Source organism: Erinaceus europaeus, chromosome 13 (genome assembly GCF_950295315.1).
Source record: "Erinaceus europaeus chromosome 13, mEriEur2.1, whole genome shotgun sequence".
Lineage (NCBI taxonomy): Eukaryota > Metazoa > Chordata > Mammalia > Eulipotyphla > Erinaceidae > Erinaceus > Erinaceus europaeus.
Genome location: NC_080174.1, coordinates 71,522,174 through 71,543,722, shown reverse-complemented (window position 1 = coordinate 71,543,722; position 21,549 = coordinate 71,522,174). Strand labels below are relative to the sequence as shown.

General features: G+C 41.1%; 1 protein-coding gene across 6 annotated transcripts in view; it reads right to left on the bottom strand.

Moving 5' to 3' along the window:
• The window catches only part of SCP2 (sterol carrier protein 2), a 342,267-nt gene that overhangs the window by 31,401 nt on the left and 289,317 nt on the right, over positions 1 to 21,549 (bottom strand). For 3 of the 6 annotated variants that reach the window (XM_060206215.1, XM_060206213.1, XM_060206214.1), the window contains 3 exons: positions 19,740 to 19,847; positions 14,166 to 14,319; positions 4,326 to 4,419 (listed from right to left, as the gene is read on the bottom strand). In XM_060206215.1, coding sequence (XP_060062198.1) covers positions 4,326 to 4,419; positions 14,166 to 14,319; positions 19,740 to 19,847 — 356 coding nt within the window. Of the gene's footprint in view, positions 1 to 4,325; positions 4,439 to 10,558; positions 10,599 to 14,165; positions 14,320 to 19,739; positions 19,848 to 21,549 lie in introns of those variants that run through there. The other 3 variants (XR_009553885.1, XR_009553884.1, XM_060206216.1) reach the window with 3 other exon arrangements.

Genomic DNA, 21,549 nt, shown 5'->3' with positions numbered 1-21,549 from the left:
GGTTGTGTAGTCTCTCTATCTGAATGTAAATGCAACCTGCAGTAGTGAAGCAGCACACTTCAAAGACACATACACTTTCTTTAATCTTTTACTTTATTTTAAGATAGGCAGTAAATATGTTAGAGATCACAGCGCTGAAGCTACCTTCCATGCAGTGGGACCAGGCCTGAACCCGGGTCACAGATATGGCAAAGCAGTGCACTAGCCAAGTGAGCTATTTCACAGGCCTACACTTCCTTAAATCTTCATCAAGTCCTGCAGGTGGTTGGCCAGGTGTTAATATGAACTCAATGAGCAGGGGGAAAAAGCTCTTAGAAGAACTTTAGATTCTTCAGATTCTTCTCTATCTTGCTGCCAAATAATCTATCATAATTCATCAGGCATTGATAAAACCCATCTAACACGTTCAGGTTTGAATTTCTTCAGTGCTTTCCCATAGCCTACAGGATAAAGTTTGCTTTTTACATATCATTCAAGAATTTCTATTCTTGGGCCAGGTGGTGGTGCATCTGGTTGGGTACACGTATTACAACACACAAGGACCCAGGTTCCAGCCCCAGGTCCCCACCTACAGGAGGAAAGCTTCATGAGTAGTGAAGCAGAGCTGCAGGTGTCTCTCTCTGTCTCTCCTCTATTCCCCCTTCCCTCTCGATTTCTGGCTGCCTCTATCCAATAAATAAAGATAATTTTTTAAAAAAATTTAAAGAATTTCCATTCTCTAAAGAATATTTATCTGTTCTTATTTTCACCTGCTTCTGCTGCTCCCCTCCAACTTTATGTTCTAACAATACTGATCATTTTGAATTCCACGAAATACATGCAGGCCAAGTTATTTTATGCTCCTATGTACCATTCCTGCCCTGCCCTGGAACACTCACCGCCTCCTATTCTCCACTCCCATCTCAATCTCACCAATTCAGTGTCTGAGCTCACAAGTGAACACCTATGAGAGATTTTTTTCTGACTATGCCGGACACTTCAACGTCCCTTTGCACTTGCATCATGTTTCTTGTTAAAGAAGTGGGTTTTTTTGCCCTGGAATATTTTTTTCCATGGCTCTTCTCCTGCTAAAGTTTATGTCCCCTGCGGCACAGGCACAAACTGCTGATAAGTAATAAAATCAGAACACAATCACAGGCTAACTTAACTCTAAATTCAGCACTTGTTCCATTTGACCATACAGTACTGAAAAGCCATACACACACACACACACACACACACACACACACACACACACACACACACACACACTGTACTACAGGTTAAGTCAATACTACCAAACTTTAACCTATGGAAGCAAAGCAGTTTTGGTCATTATAAAATAAGTTTAAAGAAAGCTCAAGGCTTCTCCACATTCCTTGAAGTCTACTACCCCCTCAAGCTTCTGTGGAAACAATCTAGAAGGGTAGGTTAATAACGCTGACATGACAGGCCACTCAAAAGCCATGATTACTTCAGGGCCAGTGGCCCGTGAATGACCACCTCCAGGTGCATCCATGCCATCTGTTTGCTCAGTGCCTCAGGGCCAGTTACAGCAGAACAACAAGTTAGGTTAGGGAAAAAAAAAAATCAGCAAACATTTAAAAATTCTACCTACACTCCTGGAGAGAAGTTCCGACTACCCCCATAAAGCAGATGTAGATTAATACTACACTTGATGTTACTTTTGATCAATAAAATATTTCCAACTAAAGTGGGAATGAGAGAGGATAAGAATTGAGCAAGGAAAAGAGTTAAAAGGGGGAAAGAAAACATATTTGTTGCGCAACTGGAGATCATTAATACTAAGAAAGTTCTAAGTGCCTCCTTGCATAAAGAAAAGTGCTTCTTTTTTTAAATGTATTTCTAAAAGGAAACATTGACAGAACCATAAGATAAGAGGGGTTCAACTCCACACAGTTCCCACCATCAGAACTCTGCATCTCATCCTCTCCCGACAGCTTTCCTATTCTTTATCCCCCTGAGAAAAGTGCTTGTTTAGGTCGGCAAAAGGTTAAGGACTTGGTCTGTTGTAAACTTAACAGGAACAAAAAAATTAAGAGTGAATTCAGTGGAAGGTAGATAGCATAATGGTTATGCAAACAGACTCTCATACCTGAGGCTCCAAAGAGTGAATTCAAAGAAGGGCAATGGAGTATTGCTAACAAAGACAAAAGTGGAAATAAAATCTCTTGCCAGACTTCCTTGGCTAATGCAGAAAATGCATGAATTGACAAAAGATTCCAAGACTTTCACTTTCTAGTCATGCAAACATTTAGGAAACTAACAATCGTGGGAAGAAGAAAAGAAATAAGGGAGCCAAGTCCACCTGAGTGAGGTTATGGAGGGAAGAAAAAAGAATTAAAATGGCAATAAGGAACGTTTTCATAAAGTTCCAGAAAGACTAAAAAACACAACCGCTTTGTTAAATTCAATAATGACGGAGTCAAATGACTGATATTTTGCCACACCTCATATTGCTATTCTTTTATTCAATTTATTTTTTACAGAATGAGACAGACAACAATAAAGCCACAACAACTACCCTATGAGTTGCTCTGCAGGTAAATAATAGTGGCATGAAAGAAAAAAATAAGCACATTTTCTAAGGTAAGCCCTTAAAAGAATTCAACTTCATTTTAGCCAATGCTTGTAATAAAAGCAACCCCTAAAGATGATGAAAGCTTTTTCCCCTACTAGATTAGCAAAGGTTTAAAACAAAACAAAACAAAACAAAAAGGTTTAAAATAAAAACAGTTAATGTCACATCACTGGAGAAGGGGTAAAAAAAACAGTTAGTGGAATAAATTGCTATTAAGCTTGCAAAGTAGTGCCCCCCCCCCCTTTCTGGTGGACTGTGTTACTAACAAAGACAAAAGTGGAAATAAAATCTCTTGCCAGACTTCCTTGGCTAATGCAGAAAATGCATGAATTGACAAAAGATTCCAAGACTTTCACTTTCTAGTCATGCAAACATTTAGGAAACTTATGTGGTCATTCAGAATGATGGTAGGATTTATATTTAGGAACATGGAACATACTGACAAGAGGGGAAGAAAAAAAACATGGGGAGTCGGGCGGTAGCGCAGTGGGTTAAGCTCACGTGGCACAAAGCAGAAGGAACAGTGAAAAGATCCCAGTTCAAGCCCCTGGGAAGTCTGCAGGTGTCTATCTTTCTCTCCCCCACTCGGTCTCCCCCCCCCCCCCGCCCCCGGTCCTATCCAACAACAATGACATCATTAATAACTACAACAATAAAACAAGGGCAACAAAAGGGTAAATAAATAAATATTTTTTAAAAAACATGATAAAACAACAGGCAGTTGCTGGTGGCATCCCCACAAGTATGCAGATTCTAGCCCATTGCCTGCCCACTTGGAACTACCTATTAGTCCAGCCTCCCTACCTGATGACGGCTGTTGGCCACTACTGGAATTCTGGAAATAAATGGTCCTTTGACAAGACACATCATCACATTAGCTGTTTCCCACCCGCAATGCATGACAGGAATGCAAAAAGACTTTCCTGCCTGAGGTTCCCAGACCCCAGGTTCAATCCCTGGTACCATCATATGGCAGAGCTGAGCAGTGCTCTGGTAATACATACATACACATGCATAGTGGGTTATGTGGACAACTCAAAGGTCTCAGATTTAATCTAAGGCCCCCGTCAGCCAAAGCTGAGCAGTGCTGGCTGGTGGGGCGATAAATCTAAAGATACAAAGAAAGCAGGATCAAATAGCACTTTGTCACAGTTCTTTAATTTCTGGAGATTTATCCATCTATGAAAGACATTCTTTTTTTTTTTTTTTTTTTTTGCCTCCAGGGTTATTGCTGGGTCAGTGCCTGCACCACAAATCCACTGCTCCTGGAGGCTAACTTTTTTCCCTTTTGTTGGCCTTGCTGTTTTATCGTTGTTGTGGTTATTATTATTGTCGTTGATGATGTCGTTGTTGAATAGGACAGAAAGAAACCGAGAGAAGACGGGAAGACAGAGAGAGGGAGAGAAAGATAGACACCTACAGACCTGCTTCACCGCTTGTGAAGCAACTGCCCTGCAGGTGGGAAGTAGGGGGCTTGAACCGGGATCCTTATGCCAGTCTTTGCGCTTTGCACCATGTGTACTTAACCCACTGAGCTACCGCCCGACATCCATGAATGACATTTCTTACGACTAGTACATGGAAGTCATTAATAGCCACTCAGAAAAATCACAATAAACACTTAATATTAACAATGAGAGAAACTTTCAAGTCTACCACCTCATAGGAATACCTGAAATCTACAGTATCTGCTCCCTAGAGCCTCAGGGTCCCCCTAGTAGTATTTTATATCAATCTTACTTACCTCTTCAAGCTTCTTCTCAATCTCCTTAAAAACAAGACTTGCTTTAAATCCATTAGCTGCAGAGCTGGTTGGAGCAGCTTCAATTTGATGAGTTCTAAAAGAATCAATTTCAACTGACAAGAGTCATATTGACAGTATTGATTTTTCAATCTTTATAGCACAGTAATTTTCAAAAACACAAAGAACAAAGATGTTGAGACTCTTAACCAAACGAAATCTTTATTGAGCCCATAGAAAAGTTAAGTTTTTCTTACTGATTTTTTTTTCAACGAACATTGAATGCTTACTAGCTCCTAAGTATCATCTTGAAAATATGATCAGTCATGATTGGGAAGAGAGCACAATGGCTAGGATCCTATGAAAGGAAGAAAAAGAGCTGGCCATTCAAATAGGAGACTGCACAGATTCTGAGAGAGAGAGGGAGAGAGAGAAGGCGAGAGAGGAAGCATATGAGTTGGGTCTGTTAAAAGAAAGTAAATTAAACCTATAGCGCTAGAGTATAGTTTATGTGGAAGGAGAATGACATGACATGAAATGAAATTGAAGAAATGGGCAGGGATCAACTCACACAGGTTAAAACAAGGAGAATGAGGGAGCCACTTCTTCTTCTTCTAGCGTTTGCCCTTCTTCCGTAGCCAGTCAACAGCGTCAGGTTGAAAGCTGTCAGGAGCTGCTTGTTGCTGGCTTTGAAAGTGACTGGGATCCATGTGGATTCAGTCGGCTAGGAAGGATCGTCAGTTTCCCCAATGAATGGGTACTGAGATGATTAAACAGGGCAGGTTGAATTCTATGGTTAGGCTTACAAAGGTGTGCACAATTAGCTGGGGGTGTTGTGGGGGTGTGTGCAAGAACAGAAGTGAGGAGACCAATTCGATGGCTGCTGAAGTGACAGTGGCGATATGAGTCCAGGAATGACAGTGGTCCAGACTAGCATGTGTGTTAGCTTGGGAGCTACCTGCCACTGGAGATGGAAAGTAGGAAGTAGATTAAAAAAATAAAGCCCATGGGCCTTGCTGCTGAGAAAGGGGAAGAAGGGTGAGTCAGGTGTTTGGCCTGAACAGCTGAAGAGATGGAAGTGGCACTGACAAAGAGTGCTGCAGTGGGGATTGGAGAGGGGATCAAAGTTCCACTTGACGTACGGCACCAAAGTAAAAGACTCTGGGTTGGGGGGGGGGGGGGAGAATACAGGTCCAAGAGGGATGACAGAGGACCTAGTGGGAGTTGTATTGTTCTATGGAAAACTGAGAAATGTTATGCATGTACAAACTATTGTATTTACTGTGGAATGTAAAACATTAATTCCCCAATAAATAAATTTTTAAAAAGTTCACTTGAGGCACAGTAACTGCCTCGCCTGGGAAACAGGAAAGCAGTTGGACATGACAGTCTGAAGTTCAAAGGAAAGACACCTAAACTGGAGACAAAGTGGGGCTATTGTTTAGCATTAATGCAAGTAGTTAAATCCATGGGAAATTCATATTAAGAAGTTATAGAGCAAGGACAGAGCCCCCAACCCCCTGCAGAATCCCATTATTTCAAGTCTGAGGGAAGAGGAGCTACAGTGCTTGATGCAAGAGGAAAAGCAGAAGAGCTGAAGGGACAGAGTCCAGGAGGGAGAAGAGGGTACTAAGTACAGCCAAAGGCCAAGGACCCACTGTGTACCTCAACACGCAAAGTACAGGTGACCCTGATGCAATTTTAAGCTGTGAAGGGTAGAAGGCAGGCAGCAGTGAATCAAGGAGCGAGTAGGAGAGGAGCATAAATATAGTGTGGCTCTTCCAGCGACAGGACTTTTAAGCGAACAGTGAAATGAAGGTGTCTCTGGAGGGAAGTGTGATATCAAGGAAAAGCTGGTTTTGTTTTAGGCTTGACATGGGTGCTTGTTTACCTGACACAGGTAATAAGCAAGAGGCAAGGAAAAAAAAAAAAAAAGGAGGACAGGCATCTGGAGAAGAGAGTGGGACGAGATCTAGTGGTCTGTGCCTTTTTAAAAGTACAAGGTCGCAGTGAGTCAGTATAAAGTTCCTAATGAAATAGTATCTAATTAGACTTAGATACCCTCCTCACCTACTTCCTAAGCTAACCTTAGCAAAGAAAGGGCTACAAAAGCTGAATAAGGGCAAGAGACTGACATACTTTAATGATGACTCTTTAGTCACTATCAGGCCACTCCATCAGCTGGGGCCCTGTTCAGGGAGTCCTGAGATTCCCAAAAAGACATGATGGGCCTAGACCTCAGATAAATCCCTCTCTCATACAGGTTCAAGAAGAATGACAGAGGACCTAGTGGGGATTGTATTATTATATGGAAAACTGAAAAATGTTATGTATTTACAAACTATTGTATTTACTATCAAATGTAAAACATTAATTCCCCAATAAAGAAATTTAACATATAAATAAATAAATCCCTCTCTCCATTGTTACTGGTCATCTCTATCAGGAGCAACACAACAGACCTCTTTGTGGGCCCCCATAGAACCTTGCCCTCAACTTGGATCAACAACAGTAGAGAATGTTCCAACCTCTGAAGGGAGGACGGACAACAAACTCTATGCTACACCTGAGGAAGATGGGTAGATATTGGGGCAGCTTGGAGTGTTCCTACTCATGACCACAGAATGTGAGCTCAGATCTACAAGGATGCAGAGGTCACACAGGCTCCTAAGCTGAATATGGGCCCCAGATCAAATCAAATTGATGGGGTTTACAGTCAACAATATTTATACCCCTTTCCCATATTAGGGAGCTACTCTCTTCCCTGATCAAGCTTTCTGTCCCTATTCCAGCCATGACATCATCTCCCCAGAAAATAACTTGGATCCACCTGCATATCACATTTCACGCTCAGGGGGAAAAAAAAAAACTAGTAAAGCTACAGGCCCTTTGGAATGTAACTAAAGTATGCCTACTAGCTATCTACAAACTGGAAGACACCCCCCCCCAACTCTTCATCTGCATTATTCCAGCCTTTAGGTTCATGATTGTTCAACAACTTGTTTGGCTTTGTATGTTAACTCTCTTTTTCAGTCACCACATTCCAGACGCCAGCATGATGCCGACCAGACTTCCCTGGACAGACAATCCCACCAATGTGTCCTGGAGCTCCGCTTCCCCAGGGCCCCACCCTACTAGGGAAAGAGAGAGGCAGGCTGGGAGTATGGATCGACCTGTCAATGCCCATGTTCAGTGGGAAGCAATTACAGAAGCCAGACCTTTCACCTTCTGAATCCCACAATGATCTTGGGTCCATACTACCAGAGGGTTAAAGAATAGGAAAGCTATCAGGGAAGGGGATGGGATACGGAAAGCTGATGGTGGGAACTGTATGGAGTTGTACCCCTCTTATCTTATGGTTCTGTCAATGTCTCCTTTTTATAAAATAAAAATAAAAAAGTATAAGATCAAGTAAATCAGCCGAGAATGAGGGCAAGAGTAGGCAGAAGTCTAAGAAGGAGAAAGTGAACCTATTAGAGGAGTCAGGTTAATATTCTGTGGCGAATGGCACCAAAGCTCCTGCTGTGCTGAAACGTGGTTCTCAGAGGAGTTCTCAGAGCTCCTTCAGGCTGCCCTGCCTTGCCCATGCCGCTCCCTGTGTCTGGGAAACATCTCAGGAGATGCCATTTACCCTTTGAGAACCAGGCCAAAAAACTTACTCTCTGGGCGACCCTAATATGTGTCAACTCAAGAACAGACACCGTATCTTTAAAACACACACACACACACACACACACACACACACACACACACTTGTGTGCCCAAATGCTGGTACACAAATATTTGGCAAACAGTGGCCAAACAGAACTGAAACTATATTGATTCTCCCTTGTTTAAATCCCAATTTCTCCCGATTTCTATTTCTTCCCATCCAGAGAAGAATTATGTGTAGCCTATCATCTTCTAAATCAGAAGTATCTTGATACAGACAGTCTCTATGGTAGGAAGTTGTATTTCAAAATGCTAATAGAAATTAAAATTTGGAAGTTTTTGATTTTTATTTTTTTGGAGGTGTGACTGCCAGAGATTCACCACTCTAGGCTGGCTTCTTATCAGAAAGAGAGACAGAGGCAGAGAGATAGGCTGAAGGAGACCACAGCCCTAAAGCTTCCTCCAGGCTGGCGAGGGCTGGGTTGCACACATGACAAAACAGCACACTATCCAAGTGAACTATTTTTTTTCTCAAAGTTCAGTTACTTTATCTTGGTTTGAATCATGTTCAAAGTAAAAAAAAAAAAGTTATACAGAGCTTATAAATTAGGCAAATGAGATAGTGTCATTCGCATTATACAAATACCACATAAGGGGTCAAATAACTTATGGAAAGTCACATAATCAATCACAACCTCACCTAATTACTCAGTTAGCTTATCCCAGAATACATATTTTCTTGGTTCAACGCACTTTCAATTGATTAGTACTGTCCTACCCATGGGGATGCCCTTTCCTTTCTAGTACTCACACCAGAGATGCTATTTTGCCAACCAAGAAGTTTGGTCTTTTTTCTAGAGTAGGTACATAAAGTACCAAACTCTCCTGTGATGGCTAGAAAGTCAGCTGTAGCTCCTGGTCACTTAGTTCACGAGCATAAACAACCAATGCTCTGCAGTGCACTCCGCCATCAGAGGGGTTTATCAGAGGTGAAACCATGTTGTAAGACAAGGAATATTTGGGGATTAGGGGGCAGCACGCAGGCAAACAAGCTCCCACAGGTAAGCTATTTCTTCATCTTGTTTTGAAAAGCTCATCAAGCTAACGATTAGCCAACTTTCTAAGTAGATTAGGAAAAAAAAAAAAGTTAGTATGTAAAATTTAATCAAGAAGCCAGGCGGTGGCATACCTGGTTAAGCGCACACATTACAATGTACAAGGACCCAGGTTCAAGCCCCTGGTCCCCACCTGCAGGGGGAAAGCTTCATGAGTGGTGAAGGAGAGCTGCAGGTGTCTCTCTGTCTCTCTCCCTCTCAATATCCCCCCCTCAATTTCTCTCGGTCTCTAATAAATAAATATGTTTTTAAAGTAAAGTTTAATCAGTATTTTCTGAAACCAGAAGATAAATTATCCAGTAAAACACATACTTCACCATGTGGAAGGACCCAGCTTCAAGGCCCTGGCACCACCTGGGAGTATCCTGCATGATAGTAAGGGAAGCTCTATGAACAACGGAGTAAGTGCTATGGTGTCTCTCCCTCTCTATATCTTTCTCCCTATCTACTGAAATTAAAAAGAGACAAAATGTTCAGTAGGAGCAATAGAATCACACATGTACAAGGTCCTGGAAAGCAAATTAAAAAAAAAAAAATCTAGAAGTGTAGCCCAGGAGGTGGCTCAGCAGGAGAGTTCTGAACTTGCAAGCACAAGGCCTTGAGTTCAACCCTTAGCACCGTATATCTCAGAGTGGTGCCCTGGCCTGTCTCTCTCTCTTTCTCTCTCTCAATATATAAAATGAACCATCAAATATACATTTTTCTGAAAAATCTCTTACTCCTTACAATTTGATAATGTACCCTGCTCTGGGAAAAATGAGTATAACAAACTTAAACCCAGACAAGAGACTAGAACCCTCACAGTGAAATATTATTCAGTCATAAAAAGGAATGAAATTCTTTATTCATTTCTACAATGTAGATGAATCTTGAAAACTGTATGTTAAAAGCAGCAGCAATCATGGAAGACTTCTAACGATACAAGACATGTCCAGGACAGGCAAAGTCATAGAGACCAGGGTAAGTTAGTAGATCCCTGATCCTGCAAAGAGGAAAGACTAGAGAATAGCTGCTAATGAGTTCATTCTTGTCTGTCTGTCTGTCTGTCTTCCCTACCAGCGCACTGCTTAGTTCTGGCTTATGGTGTTGCTGAGGAATAAGCCTGGGAACTTGGAGCTTCAGGCATGAAAGCTGTTTGCATGACCATTTCGCTGTCTCCCCAGCCTGAGTACATGAGTTCTTTTAAGGGTTGATGAAATGTCCTAAAACTGGCTGTGGGGATGATTACACAGTTCTGTGATATACAAAGAAACCGTTGCGTATGTATTTTAAATGGGTAAATTATGTAGCGTGTGAATAATGTTTCAGTAAGGCTGTTAAGGTGATTGCTATTGTTCTTTCTGTCTAGAATGGAGACTCCTACATCTTCCTCCAATCTTCATTTATCCAAAATCTTCCCACTGCACTGTCTGCTCTAATGAGAGATGGGTGAGCAGTGTAAACATGGATTAGGGAATAAGGTTCACTCACTATCAGTAACTCCTCTTGACCTCAGAGCAGGCATGTAGTCCTGTATGGGCAGAAATCCAGATCAAAGGGCAGAGTTAAAAGTCAAAAAGATAAAAGCTCAAAGGGAATTCGAGGAAAGTATTACAAGAGCCTCCTTGGTCAAGTTGTGAGATTTAATGAGGCTGGTACTGTCTGTGGTAGAAACAACAGTTCATTTTTCCCCCAAGTCCCTAGGTTCGATTAATAGTGAACAAAATTATTTTCCTATATTTAAGCAGACTATACCTTTGATCCATCTACATGTTAACTGCTGGGCTCAAACCTATTTAAAAACTGGTCTCAATTCAAAGAAAAATTTAGCTGTAAACCCCTGTGCTCTCTAGACTCAATTCAGAGAATTATCAGAACGGTCTGATTAAAGTGCATTATAATCCCATCACCTTTTTGCTAAGACTCGAATTCTCCTGAGCATGGCATCTGAAGTGTTTGAAAACACATGCTCCAATCTATTGTTACAGCTGCATCCCGTCAGGTACACACCACTGACTCGGAGCTCCAGACACATACAAAATAATCTAAACTCTACCCATGCAGCATAACTACTTACCAAACTTTCCTATATTTGAAGATCTCTTTATCCATATCTAGGTTGAAAATGACTTCCTCTACTTTTTTTTTAAGGTTATTTAAATTGATAAACAGAGAATAACAGAGGGAAAGGGGATAAAGAGGGAGAGAGACACGCCCGCAGTACTGCTTCACCACTGGCGACGCTTTCCCCCTGCACATGGGGACCAGGGGCATAAACTTGGGTCCTTGTACAAGGTTACTTGTGCATTTAACTGGTGTGCCACCACCTGGCATCTTCTCTATTTTTCTATGGGGCAATCCTAGTCAAGCCAGTTTAAACTGATTTCATAATAATTTCTTTCTCCGTTGTCTACTGAAGACTACTTTCCTCACATACTCAGAAGATTATACTTAGGGGAGGAGCAAAGAGCAGTTGGCTCATCAAAGTTGGCTAATTGAGTAGCTAAGCAAATCAGATCTTCTATAATGGATACTTAAAACTACTATCTAAAACAAAACCAAAATTATGGAGAATAGTTTAGTCTCTTAGAGCACCATCTTGCATGCCTAAGACCCCAGAGGTCACAGGTTCAATTCCAAGCACCACCTCATGCCACAGCTGAGTAGTGCACTCTGATTCTCTCTCTCTCTTTGTTGTCTCTCATTATTAATATTATAAAAATAAAACCAAAGGGCAACCTCATTTTAAAATTATAATATTTAGCATTAAAGTTAGATTTATTTACCCACTATGGCTTTTGTAATGGGAAATGTTCTATTACTAGAACTACTGATAATATCTTCACTATTTTAAGTCAATTTCTTATCATCTAGCTTTTGTTTTTTTAACTTCTGCCTCCTCAGAAATGGCAGCCCTGGTTAATGTAAGAAATAAATTAGAGGGGCCAGGTGGTGGCGCACAACAGGTGGTTGAGCACACGTTACAGTACACAAGGATGAAGGTTCGTGCCCCCAGTCCCCATCAGCAGAGGGAAAGCTTTGTGAGCAGTGAAGCAGTGCTGCAGGTGTCTCTCTATCTCTTTCCTTCTCTATCACCCCCTTCCCTCTTGATTTCTGGCTGTCTCTATCCAATACGTAAACAAAAATAATTTTAAAAAATTAAAAAGAAAAAAGAAGTAAGTTAAGAGTCTTACACTGCAAGGCTTTCATATACTATAGGAACAAAAGCAAGTTAGATACACTATACTGATACAAGAGGTACAAAAAGTCCTGAGAATAGTTAAAGGGAGATGATACTTGAAATGGATCCCAAGATACTTTCTACAATAGATATACAGAGAAAAAATAATAAAGGGGGCAGGGAACTCAACAGTTACAAAACAAAAGAGTATAATGGATTCTGTAAAAAGAATTTGTTAGTGTATTACACCAAAGTAAAAAACTCTGGGGTGGGGGGATAGAGGGTTCAGGTCCTGAAACATGATAACAGAAGAGGACCTAGTGGGGCTTGTATTGGTATATGAAAACATTACGCATGTGCAAACTATTGTATATTACTGTCAACTGTAAACCATTAATCCCCCAATAAGGAAATTAAAAAAAAAAAAGAGGAAAGGTGTGGGTGTGAGTTGAAAGGGAAGAGAGGGTAGGATCATAGAAAAAAAGGGCAAATATATTTAAATATAGACAGATAGTTATACAAATAATAGTCAACCCATATCTGTAACTTTGGGAGAACCACTACAGCTTCAAGGGAGGGAATGGAGATACAGAACTCTGGTAGTGGGACCAGGGCAGAATTACACCCCTGTTATCTTATAATTAGTCACTAACAAAATTTTTTTAATAAGAAACTTGTCATTTGTCCTTTATGGAAATAAAAGTATGGAAAAATGAATAAGTAATCATCAATTCTTTGAAGAGAGGGTCAATGAAATAGCTCACCTAAGAGTGTACTTGCTTTGCCATGCACAGGATTCAAGTTCAGATCCCAGGCCCTTACAGCATTAGAGGAAGCTACAGTGCTGTGGTGTCTTTCCCACTCTTTTGTCTCTGTGTCCCTCTCTCCCTCTTTCTATCTGAAAAAGTTGGCCTGGAGCTGTGAGAATTTCAAAAGAAAGAAAGGAAGATAAGTACTATTCAAAGCCACACGGGATTAAAGGCAGTAAGTATGAAAGAGACACAGCAGACATTTCATCAGCACATGAATGGCTTTACCTGACCTGTGTAAATGAAGGAATATCAAGGTCAGAAGCCAGACTCTAGGATATTTCAACATGGAAAAACAAAGATGGCTCAATATAAAAGGTCATCAAGAAAAAGAATTAATAAAAAGAGAAAAAATTGAATTTTAGACTCGATAAACATGACCCTTTTTTTTTTGACAGAGGGAAAGGAGTCCATGAAAATGTAAAGATGGAGAGACACAAAAGGGAGAAGGTAACAGCTGGAGTAAAAGTTAAAGAAAGTGTATGAAAACAAAAGCATGCAATGAAGAAAGAAAACTGAGCCCTGGGAAGCAGAGAGACTCTTTTTTTTCTCCTCTGGGGAGCTGGGGCACATCTCTAAGGGTGGGGGGGGGGGGGCAGCAAGGAGACTGATGAGGTATCCTGACTGGCAGTGACTGGAGAGTCAGCAGCACCAGCATTTGACAAGCAGAGGAAGAAAAGCAGCAAGAAAAAGCAAAAAAGAATTCTCGCAGCAGCAGCGAGAACTTAGCTGATTTAGAAACGTTAGCTCTCTTGAAATACAAATGGCATGGCTCAGGACTTTCTCCAAACAACCACAGCTGCCTGGGAGATTAAGTGGAGAAAGGACAAATCACCCAGGTTGGCAAGGGCTGAGCTGAGGCAAGTCTGCAACCAACCACCGCTTCTAGTGCAGCACTGTCTTAACAATGCTAACTCCCTTTTGAACAAAATTTTCTTAGGATCGATTAAATGCAAAAGCTAACGGTCAGTTTTAGAGCTATCAGAGCAATGTGACGAGATGCCTGTTCTTCATGACTACTGAGATAATAAAATTAGGACTTTTTAACATCATCGGTTGGGAAAGTCAGAAGAATTCAAAGCCAGACAGGACCTAGAATGACACTTACCGGGCAGTTTCAGGAAAACCCATCCTGTAGATCGTGACAACTGCAGCTCCTCCAAGGCCAAAATTATGCTGCAGAGCAACCTTTGCACCAGGAACTTGCCTTTTTCCGGCTTCCCCTCTCAGCTGCCAGCAGAGTTCAGCACACTGAGCCAGACCTGACAAATCGAGTGCAGAACAGTCAGATTCCATCCGCTTAGGAAGATGTCCCAACCAGCTTTCTCCAGCATCAGGACTTTTCTTTAATTGTGAAGGAATTATGCATTTCTTTTCAGCCGTGATTTTTTTTTTCTTAATAACTTCACTTATAAGTACTAGTGGTTTTCTCACATACCACCCCCTCAAGGATCTCTGTATTTAGAAAATATCCAAGTTCAAGAAGTCCCCTGAGCCCCTTATGTTTATGCTACCTGTCATTTTCTGTGTTGAAAACGCTGACGATCTCGTTCTCGGGTCCAATCAAAAGGACATGAAAATAATTTAACTCACTTTACACTTATATCTAAAGCAAGCAATCTAGGATTTTTTGGATCTCGGCCTCTCTCTCTCTCTCTCTTAGCTTCTGTGAGAAATGCTTCTCTTTTTCCCTCAGAGGTTGTATGCTGAAATATCTCAGTCTAGTTTTAGACTTCATTACTGAGGTCAAATAAGACCATCATCAACGTTCTGATTATGAAATGATCTATTCTTTATTTTTCACTTCTTCTCTTTAACTCTGATGCAGCTTTCAACACTGATTGACTCCCTTCTTCCTGAAACTCTTTCAAACTATTATTTTATGAAAAAGACCAGAGCACTGCTCCTCTTCCTCGCTGTGGGCCTCCCATGTGCACTCTCTGCACTGAGCCTGCTGGCTACACCCACTAAGCTACCTCCCCAGCTGACCACAATGCTTGGTACTAGTTCCCAAGAAGAATTAACTGTTTTCTAGACCTATCCACAGTAATTCACAAAAACAGTATTTTGTCCCCTGGGATATGAAGTCAAAGGTTCTCCAAGTTGGAAGGAACTTAATGCAAACCCCTGAGAAACCAGAAGATAATTCCAGTGTGAAATGAGAGTCCCAATCTCCTGCTTTACACGTTTATCTTTCTACCAGCCAAGTTGTGCAAGGAAAGCTGAATTAAGAATGCCCTAGCAGGACAGACTGGTTTCACTATCTAGAGGCAAGGCTACACAGGTCTACCTAGGATATTTGTTCTTCTACCCACAGCCCATAGCCTTTACCCCAACTGCTGATTCCTAAGCACCAGTCACAGCTTCCTATGTAAACTTCAACTCAAGAAATTCAACTGCTGCTTTTCACCTCCAAGCAGAAGCTGTATGTTTACAGAATATATATCTTAAACAGACTTAAACCAGATGGGGTGGGGGCAGCGGTAGCTCACCCCGTAGAATGCATACTTTACCATGTTTAAGGACTTAGGTCTGAACCCCTGGCACCACATGGAAGTACCACGGATGGCACCAGGGGGAGCTCCATGAGTGGCAGAGCACTATTCTGACTTGACTCCCCCACTACCACCACCCACACACACACACACACCACCACTGCCACCTCTCTATCTAATTTCTTTCTTTCTTTTTTTTTTTCTTTGCTTCCAGGGTATTTTGCTGGGGCTCAGTGCCTGCACCACGTACCATGAATCCACTTGCTCCTGGAGGCCATTTTTTCCCTTTTCTTACCCTGGTTGTTTTTATCATTGTTGTGGTTATTATTATCATTGGTATTGATGTTGTTGTTGTTGGACAGGACAGAGAGAAATGGAGAGAGGAGGGGAAGATAGAGAGGGGGAGAGAAAGACACCTGCAGACCTGCTTCACTGCCTGTGAAGCGACTCCCCTGCAGGTGGGAAGCCGGGGGCTCGAACAGGGAACCTTACGCCGGTCCTTGTGCTTTGCGCCACCTGCGCTTAACCCGCTGTGCTACCGCTCAACGCCCCTTTATCTACTTTCTGTCCCACTCCAAATAAAAGTATTACTTTTAGGGGCCAGGTAGTGGTGCACCTGGTTGAGCCTACACACTGCAGTGCAAAAGGACCCAGGCTCAAGGCCACCTGAGAAAGAGCAGCTTCATGAGCTGTGAAATAGTACTGCAAATCTCTTTTCTCCTTCTCTATCTCATCCTTTTCTCTCTATTTCTTCTGGCCTCTATCCAAAATAAAATATGTATTTTAAAAACTTGCTTTTAACAAGGCCCAGGAAAACCAGTATGTATGTACAAGGACCTGAATCCCTTTCTTGTTGTCACTATTATCAAATAAGAATAATAAAATGGGTAACTCTGTGGAAGTTTTGTTTCAAATATATGAGGCCCTAGGTTCAACTCACAACATAAGAATGTAACTTCCATATACTGTAATGATTTTTTGCTCCACAATATTTTTTTAATATCAAAATGTTAAAATGAGATCCCAGGAGATAGTATAATGGTTATGTAAAAGTCTTTCAGAAAGGCTGAGACTCCCAGATCCCAGGTTAAATCCCCACCACTACCATAAGCTAGAGCTTAACAGTGTTCTGGTCTCTCTTCTGTAGCTTTCTTTCTGTATATCTCTCACTAAAATAAAATAAATAATATTTTTTAAATTTTTATTTACAAAATGGAAATACTGACAAGAACATAGGATAAGAGTGGTATAATGCTACACAATTCCCACCATCAGAACTCCATATCCCATCCCCTCCCTTGGAAGCTTTCCTATTCTTTATCCCTCCTAGAATATGGACACAGGATCATTATAGAGTGCAGAAGATGAAAGGAATAATATTTTTAAATGAAAAAATGGGAAAAAAATCATTCTTAGTTATCCAATGACTCTCATTCCTCTTTCTCATCTATATAATGCCTAACTCCTCTCAGAAAACAAGCAGTGCCTGTGATGTATCCATAGGTGTACAAGATAAAAAGAAGAGCTCCCCCCAACACACACACACACATCTATGGACATCTAATCTTTGACAAAGGTGCCCAGACTATTAAATGGGGAAAGGAAAGTCTCTTCAACAAATGGAACTGGAAAAAATGGGTTGTAATATGCAGAAGAATGAAACTGAACCACTACATTTTACAAAACACAAAAGTAAATTCCAAGTGGATCAAGGATTTGGATGTTAGACCAGAAACTATCAAGTACTTAGAGGAAAATATTGGCAGAACTCTTTTCCACATAAATTTAAAGGCAACTTTAATGAAACAAATCCAATACGAAGACTAAAACAAAAATAAACCAATGGGACTACATCAAATTAAAAAGCTTCTGCACAGCAAAAGAAACCACTACCTAAACAAAGAGACCCTCACAGAACGGGAGAAGATCTTTACATGCCATACATCAGACAAGAGTTTAATAACCAAAATATATAAAGAGCTCGCCAAACTCAACAAGAAAACAAATGACCCCATCCAAAAATAAGAGAGAGGATATAAACAGAATATTCACCAGAGATCCGAAACATATGAAATCCAACAAACATGAAAAATGCTCCAAGTCTTTGATTATCAGAGAAATGCAAATAAAGACAATAAGATAATACTTCACTACTTTGAGAATATCATACATCAGAAAAGCTAGCAAAAAAAAATGCTGGAGAGGTTGTGGGGTCAAAGGAAACCTCCTGCACTGCTGGTGGGAATGTAAATTGGTCCAACCCCTGTGGAGAGCAGTCTGGAGAACTCTCTGAAGGCTAGAAATGGACCTATCCTATGATACTGCAATTCCTCTCCTAGAGATATATCCTAAAGAAACAAACACACCCATCCAAAAAGATTTGTGTATACCTATGTTCATAGCAGCACAATTTGTAATAGCCAAAACCTGGAAGCAACCCAAGTGTCCAACAACAGATGAGTAGCTGAGAAAATTGTGGTATATAAACACAATGGAATACTACTCAGCTATTAAAAATGGTGATTTCACCATTTTCAGCCCATCTTGGATGGAGCTTGAAGGAATAATGTTAAGTGAGATAAGTCAGAAAGAGAAGGAAGAATATAGGACGACCTCACTGAGGCAGAAGTTGAAAAACAAGATCAGAAGAGAAAATACAAGCAGAACTTGGACTGGAGTTGATGTATTACACCAAAGTAAAAAAAGATTCTGGGGCGGGTTGTGGGAGAGGGTTCAGGTCCTGGAACATAATGGCAGAGGACCTAGTGGGGGTTGTATTGTTGTGTGGAAAACTGGGAAATGTTATGCATGTACAAACTATTGTATTTACTGTCGACTGTAAAACATTAATGCCCCAATAAAGAAATTTTTTTGAAAGAAGAAGTCAGTAGTTCTGTTCAGGTTCCACCCAAAGGCAGACAAGCTGGAGACTCACAGGATGAAACAAAAGGGTTGGCTCCCAATGACATCACGATCAAACTAAAATGGGCTGGAGAAGACAGAAGGAGAACCATCAAGGAGGTCTACTTTAAAGAACATTTCACTAGTCTGGGTTAAATCCAGAAAAACTAGAATCGTGAGAAGAATAGAACACACACACAGATGATAGTGTTTGGGCAATCTTGCAGGAAGTTTTACTTTTCTCCCATTTTGGAAATTGGGGAAAAGTCTAGAGAGAGTGAAGAACCTCATACATTTTGACAGAAAAAGCACTCTTGTGCTGGGCAGTCACAACAATGCCACAGAAATCAAGAAAACATAAACAAAAACTTGTAAAGGTCTGGTTTGGTTTGATCTTATTTACTTGACAACAATTTAAAAAAAGACTTAACATTCAAAAAAAAAAAAAAACTGCGAGGAACCAATTAGACAACCATTTGTACATCTACCCAACTCTGGGGCATCAGTATCAATAAAGAATTGTATTACCACGTCACCACGAGTTCCTTGTCTCTCTCTCTCTCTCTCTCCAGCGAAGCTAGCCCGGCAATGGGTGGAACCATATGCTAAGAGGAGGAGAAACACACAACCATCTCAATTATATGAAGAATATAAAGAAACAGTCAAAGGAACAGGTTCAGGGTCAAAAGGACTCTCACTTAACAACTGAGGTCCAAAAGGAAAGGGGAACGGAGGAGCTGTGGGGTGGAGGAGGCCCAGGACTTCGGTGTAGGGTTACGGATGTGGGTATTATACCTCTAAAACACACAAGCTGGGAGTCGGGCTGTAGCGCAGCGGGTTAAGCGCAGGTGGCGCAAAGCACAAGGACTGGCATAAGGATCCCGGTTTGAACCCCGGCTCCCCACCTACAGGGGAGTCGCTTCACAGGCGGTGAAGCAGGTCTGCAGGTGTCTATCTTTCTCTCCCCCTCTCTGTCTTCCCCTCCTCTCTCCGTTTCTCTCTGTCCTATCCAATAACAACGACAACAACAATAATAACTACAACAATAAAACAAGGGCAACAAAAGGGAATAAATAAATAAAAATAAAATATTAAAACACACAGGCTTGTAAACCAACATTATCTCAGTAAAAATTTAAACGATGAAAAAAATATACACAAACATACATGTATTATGAATTAATACTCAAAGTATTGGTTACCATGATCAGAGAATGAATGCATCTGATTTTGATGACAAATCTTTCACACACATGCCAAACATGGTTAACAAAATCTATCATTACCTGTAGCTCCCAGTGGGTGTCCCTTTGAAGTCAATCCACCACTTGGATTTATAACCCACTTTCCTCCATAAGTATTATCTCCTCTGTCAACCAGTTGTCCACCTTGTCCTATAGAAGGGAAAGTGATATTCACATATGTTAAAAACTGACATTCGAACAAATTTTTCTCTCTTCTCATTAATAAATGAATCATCTTTAGCATTTTTAAAAAATAAATTGATCACTTATATTTCATTAAAACTGTGTTCTTCCAAAGACACTATTAAAAAGACAAAAAGGCAGCTCACCTAGTAAAACATGTGACCCTAGGTTCAGGCCCCAGCACCACCCAGGACCACAATGGATGACACAGGAGAAGCTCTAGAGGTAGTGAAGTGGTGCTAAGGTTTCTCTCCTTTTGCCTTCCTCTCTCTAAATAAAAACGGGGGGGGGGGGGGGGGGGCAAGACCACTCAGCAGCATTACAAAAGTGCAGGTCCTTGTATCCATGTACTACATAAAGAAAAAATATTCTAAAAAAAAAAATATTCACAGCATACATGAAACAGTGAATAAACAACTTATATTTTAGAAAATGTCACTGCACTAATTAAAGGGCAAATGACCTAAGCAGATACTTGACCAAAAAAAAGGACATGGATGGTCAATAAGCACAAGACAAGGTGCTCAACAATGCATATCAACCAGAGGTATGCAAATTAAATTTTAAAAAAAAATAAGACTCACAGTACAGTATTTGAAGAAGTTTAAACTTTTTTTTTTTTTTTTTTTGTCTCTAGGGTTATTGCTGGGGCTCAGGGCCCATTCCAAGAATCTGCTGCTCCTGGAGGATATTTTTCCCCTTTTGTTGCCCTTGTTTACCATCGTGGCTGTTACTATTATTGTTGTTATTGATGTCATTATCATTGGACAGGACAGAGAGAAATGGAGAGAGGAGGGGAAGACAGAGAGGAGGAAAGAAAGATAGACACCTGCAGACCTGCTTCACCACTTGTGAAGCAACCCCCCTGCAGGTGGGGAACCAGGGGCTCGAAGAGGTTTAAACTTTTTTTTTTTTTTTTTGAGGTTTAAACTTTTTAAACTGACCACATCAAGCATTGGCAAAGGTATGAAGAAACTAAAACTCTCATACATAGCTGGTCATAACTACTTTAGAAATGAAAAAACAAAAACAAATAAAAAACCCTTCCACTCCATTTTCCTTTCTGTCTTCACTTAAGCATAACTTAAAATAGTTGGAATTACATATGTAGTCCTATATTCTTTTTACCCAAAGTACATTATCCATATCCCTGATTTAAGTAATAAACTCATTTTTACAAACTGGGCGGGTGGTAGCATAGTAATTAAAGTGTCAGACTCTCAAGAATGAGGTTCTGAGTTCAATCCCTAGCACTGTATGTGTCAGTGTGACACTCTGGTCTTTCCTCCCCACCCTTTCTCATTAATGAATAAATATATTTTTAAAAAATTATTTGTGGGGGGTCGGTCGGTGGCGCAGTGGGTTAAGCGCACGTGGCGCAAAGCGCAGGGACCGGCGTAAGGATCCCGGTTAGAGCCCCCGGCTCCCCACCTGCAGGGGAGTCGCTTCACGGGCGTGAAGCAGGTCTGCAGGTGTCTATCTTTCTCTCCCCCTCTCTCTCTGTCTTCCCCTCCTCTCTCCATTTCTCTCTGTCTTATCCAACAACAAACCAACGTCAACAATGGCAATAATAACCGCAACGAGGCTGCAACAACTAGGGCAACAAAAAGGGGGAAAAACAGCCTCCAGGAGAGGTGGATTCATGGTGCAGGCACCGAGCCCAGCAATA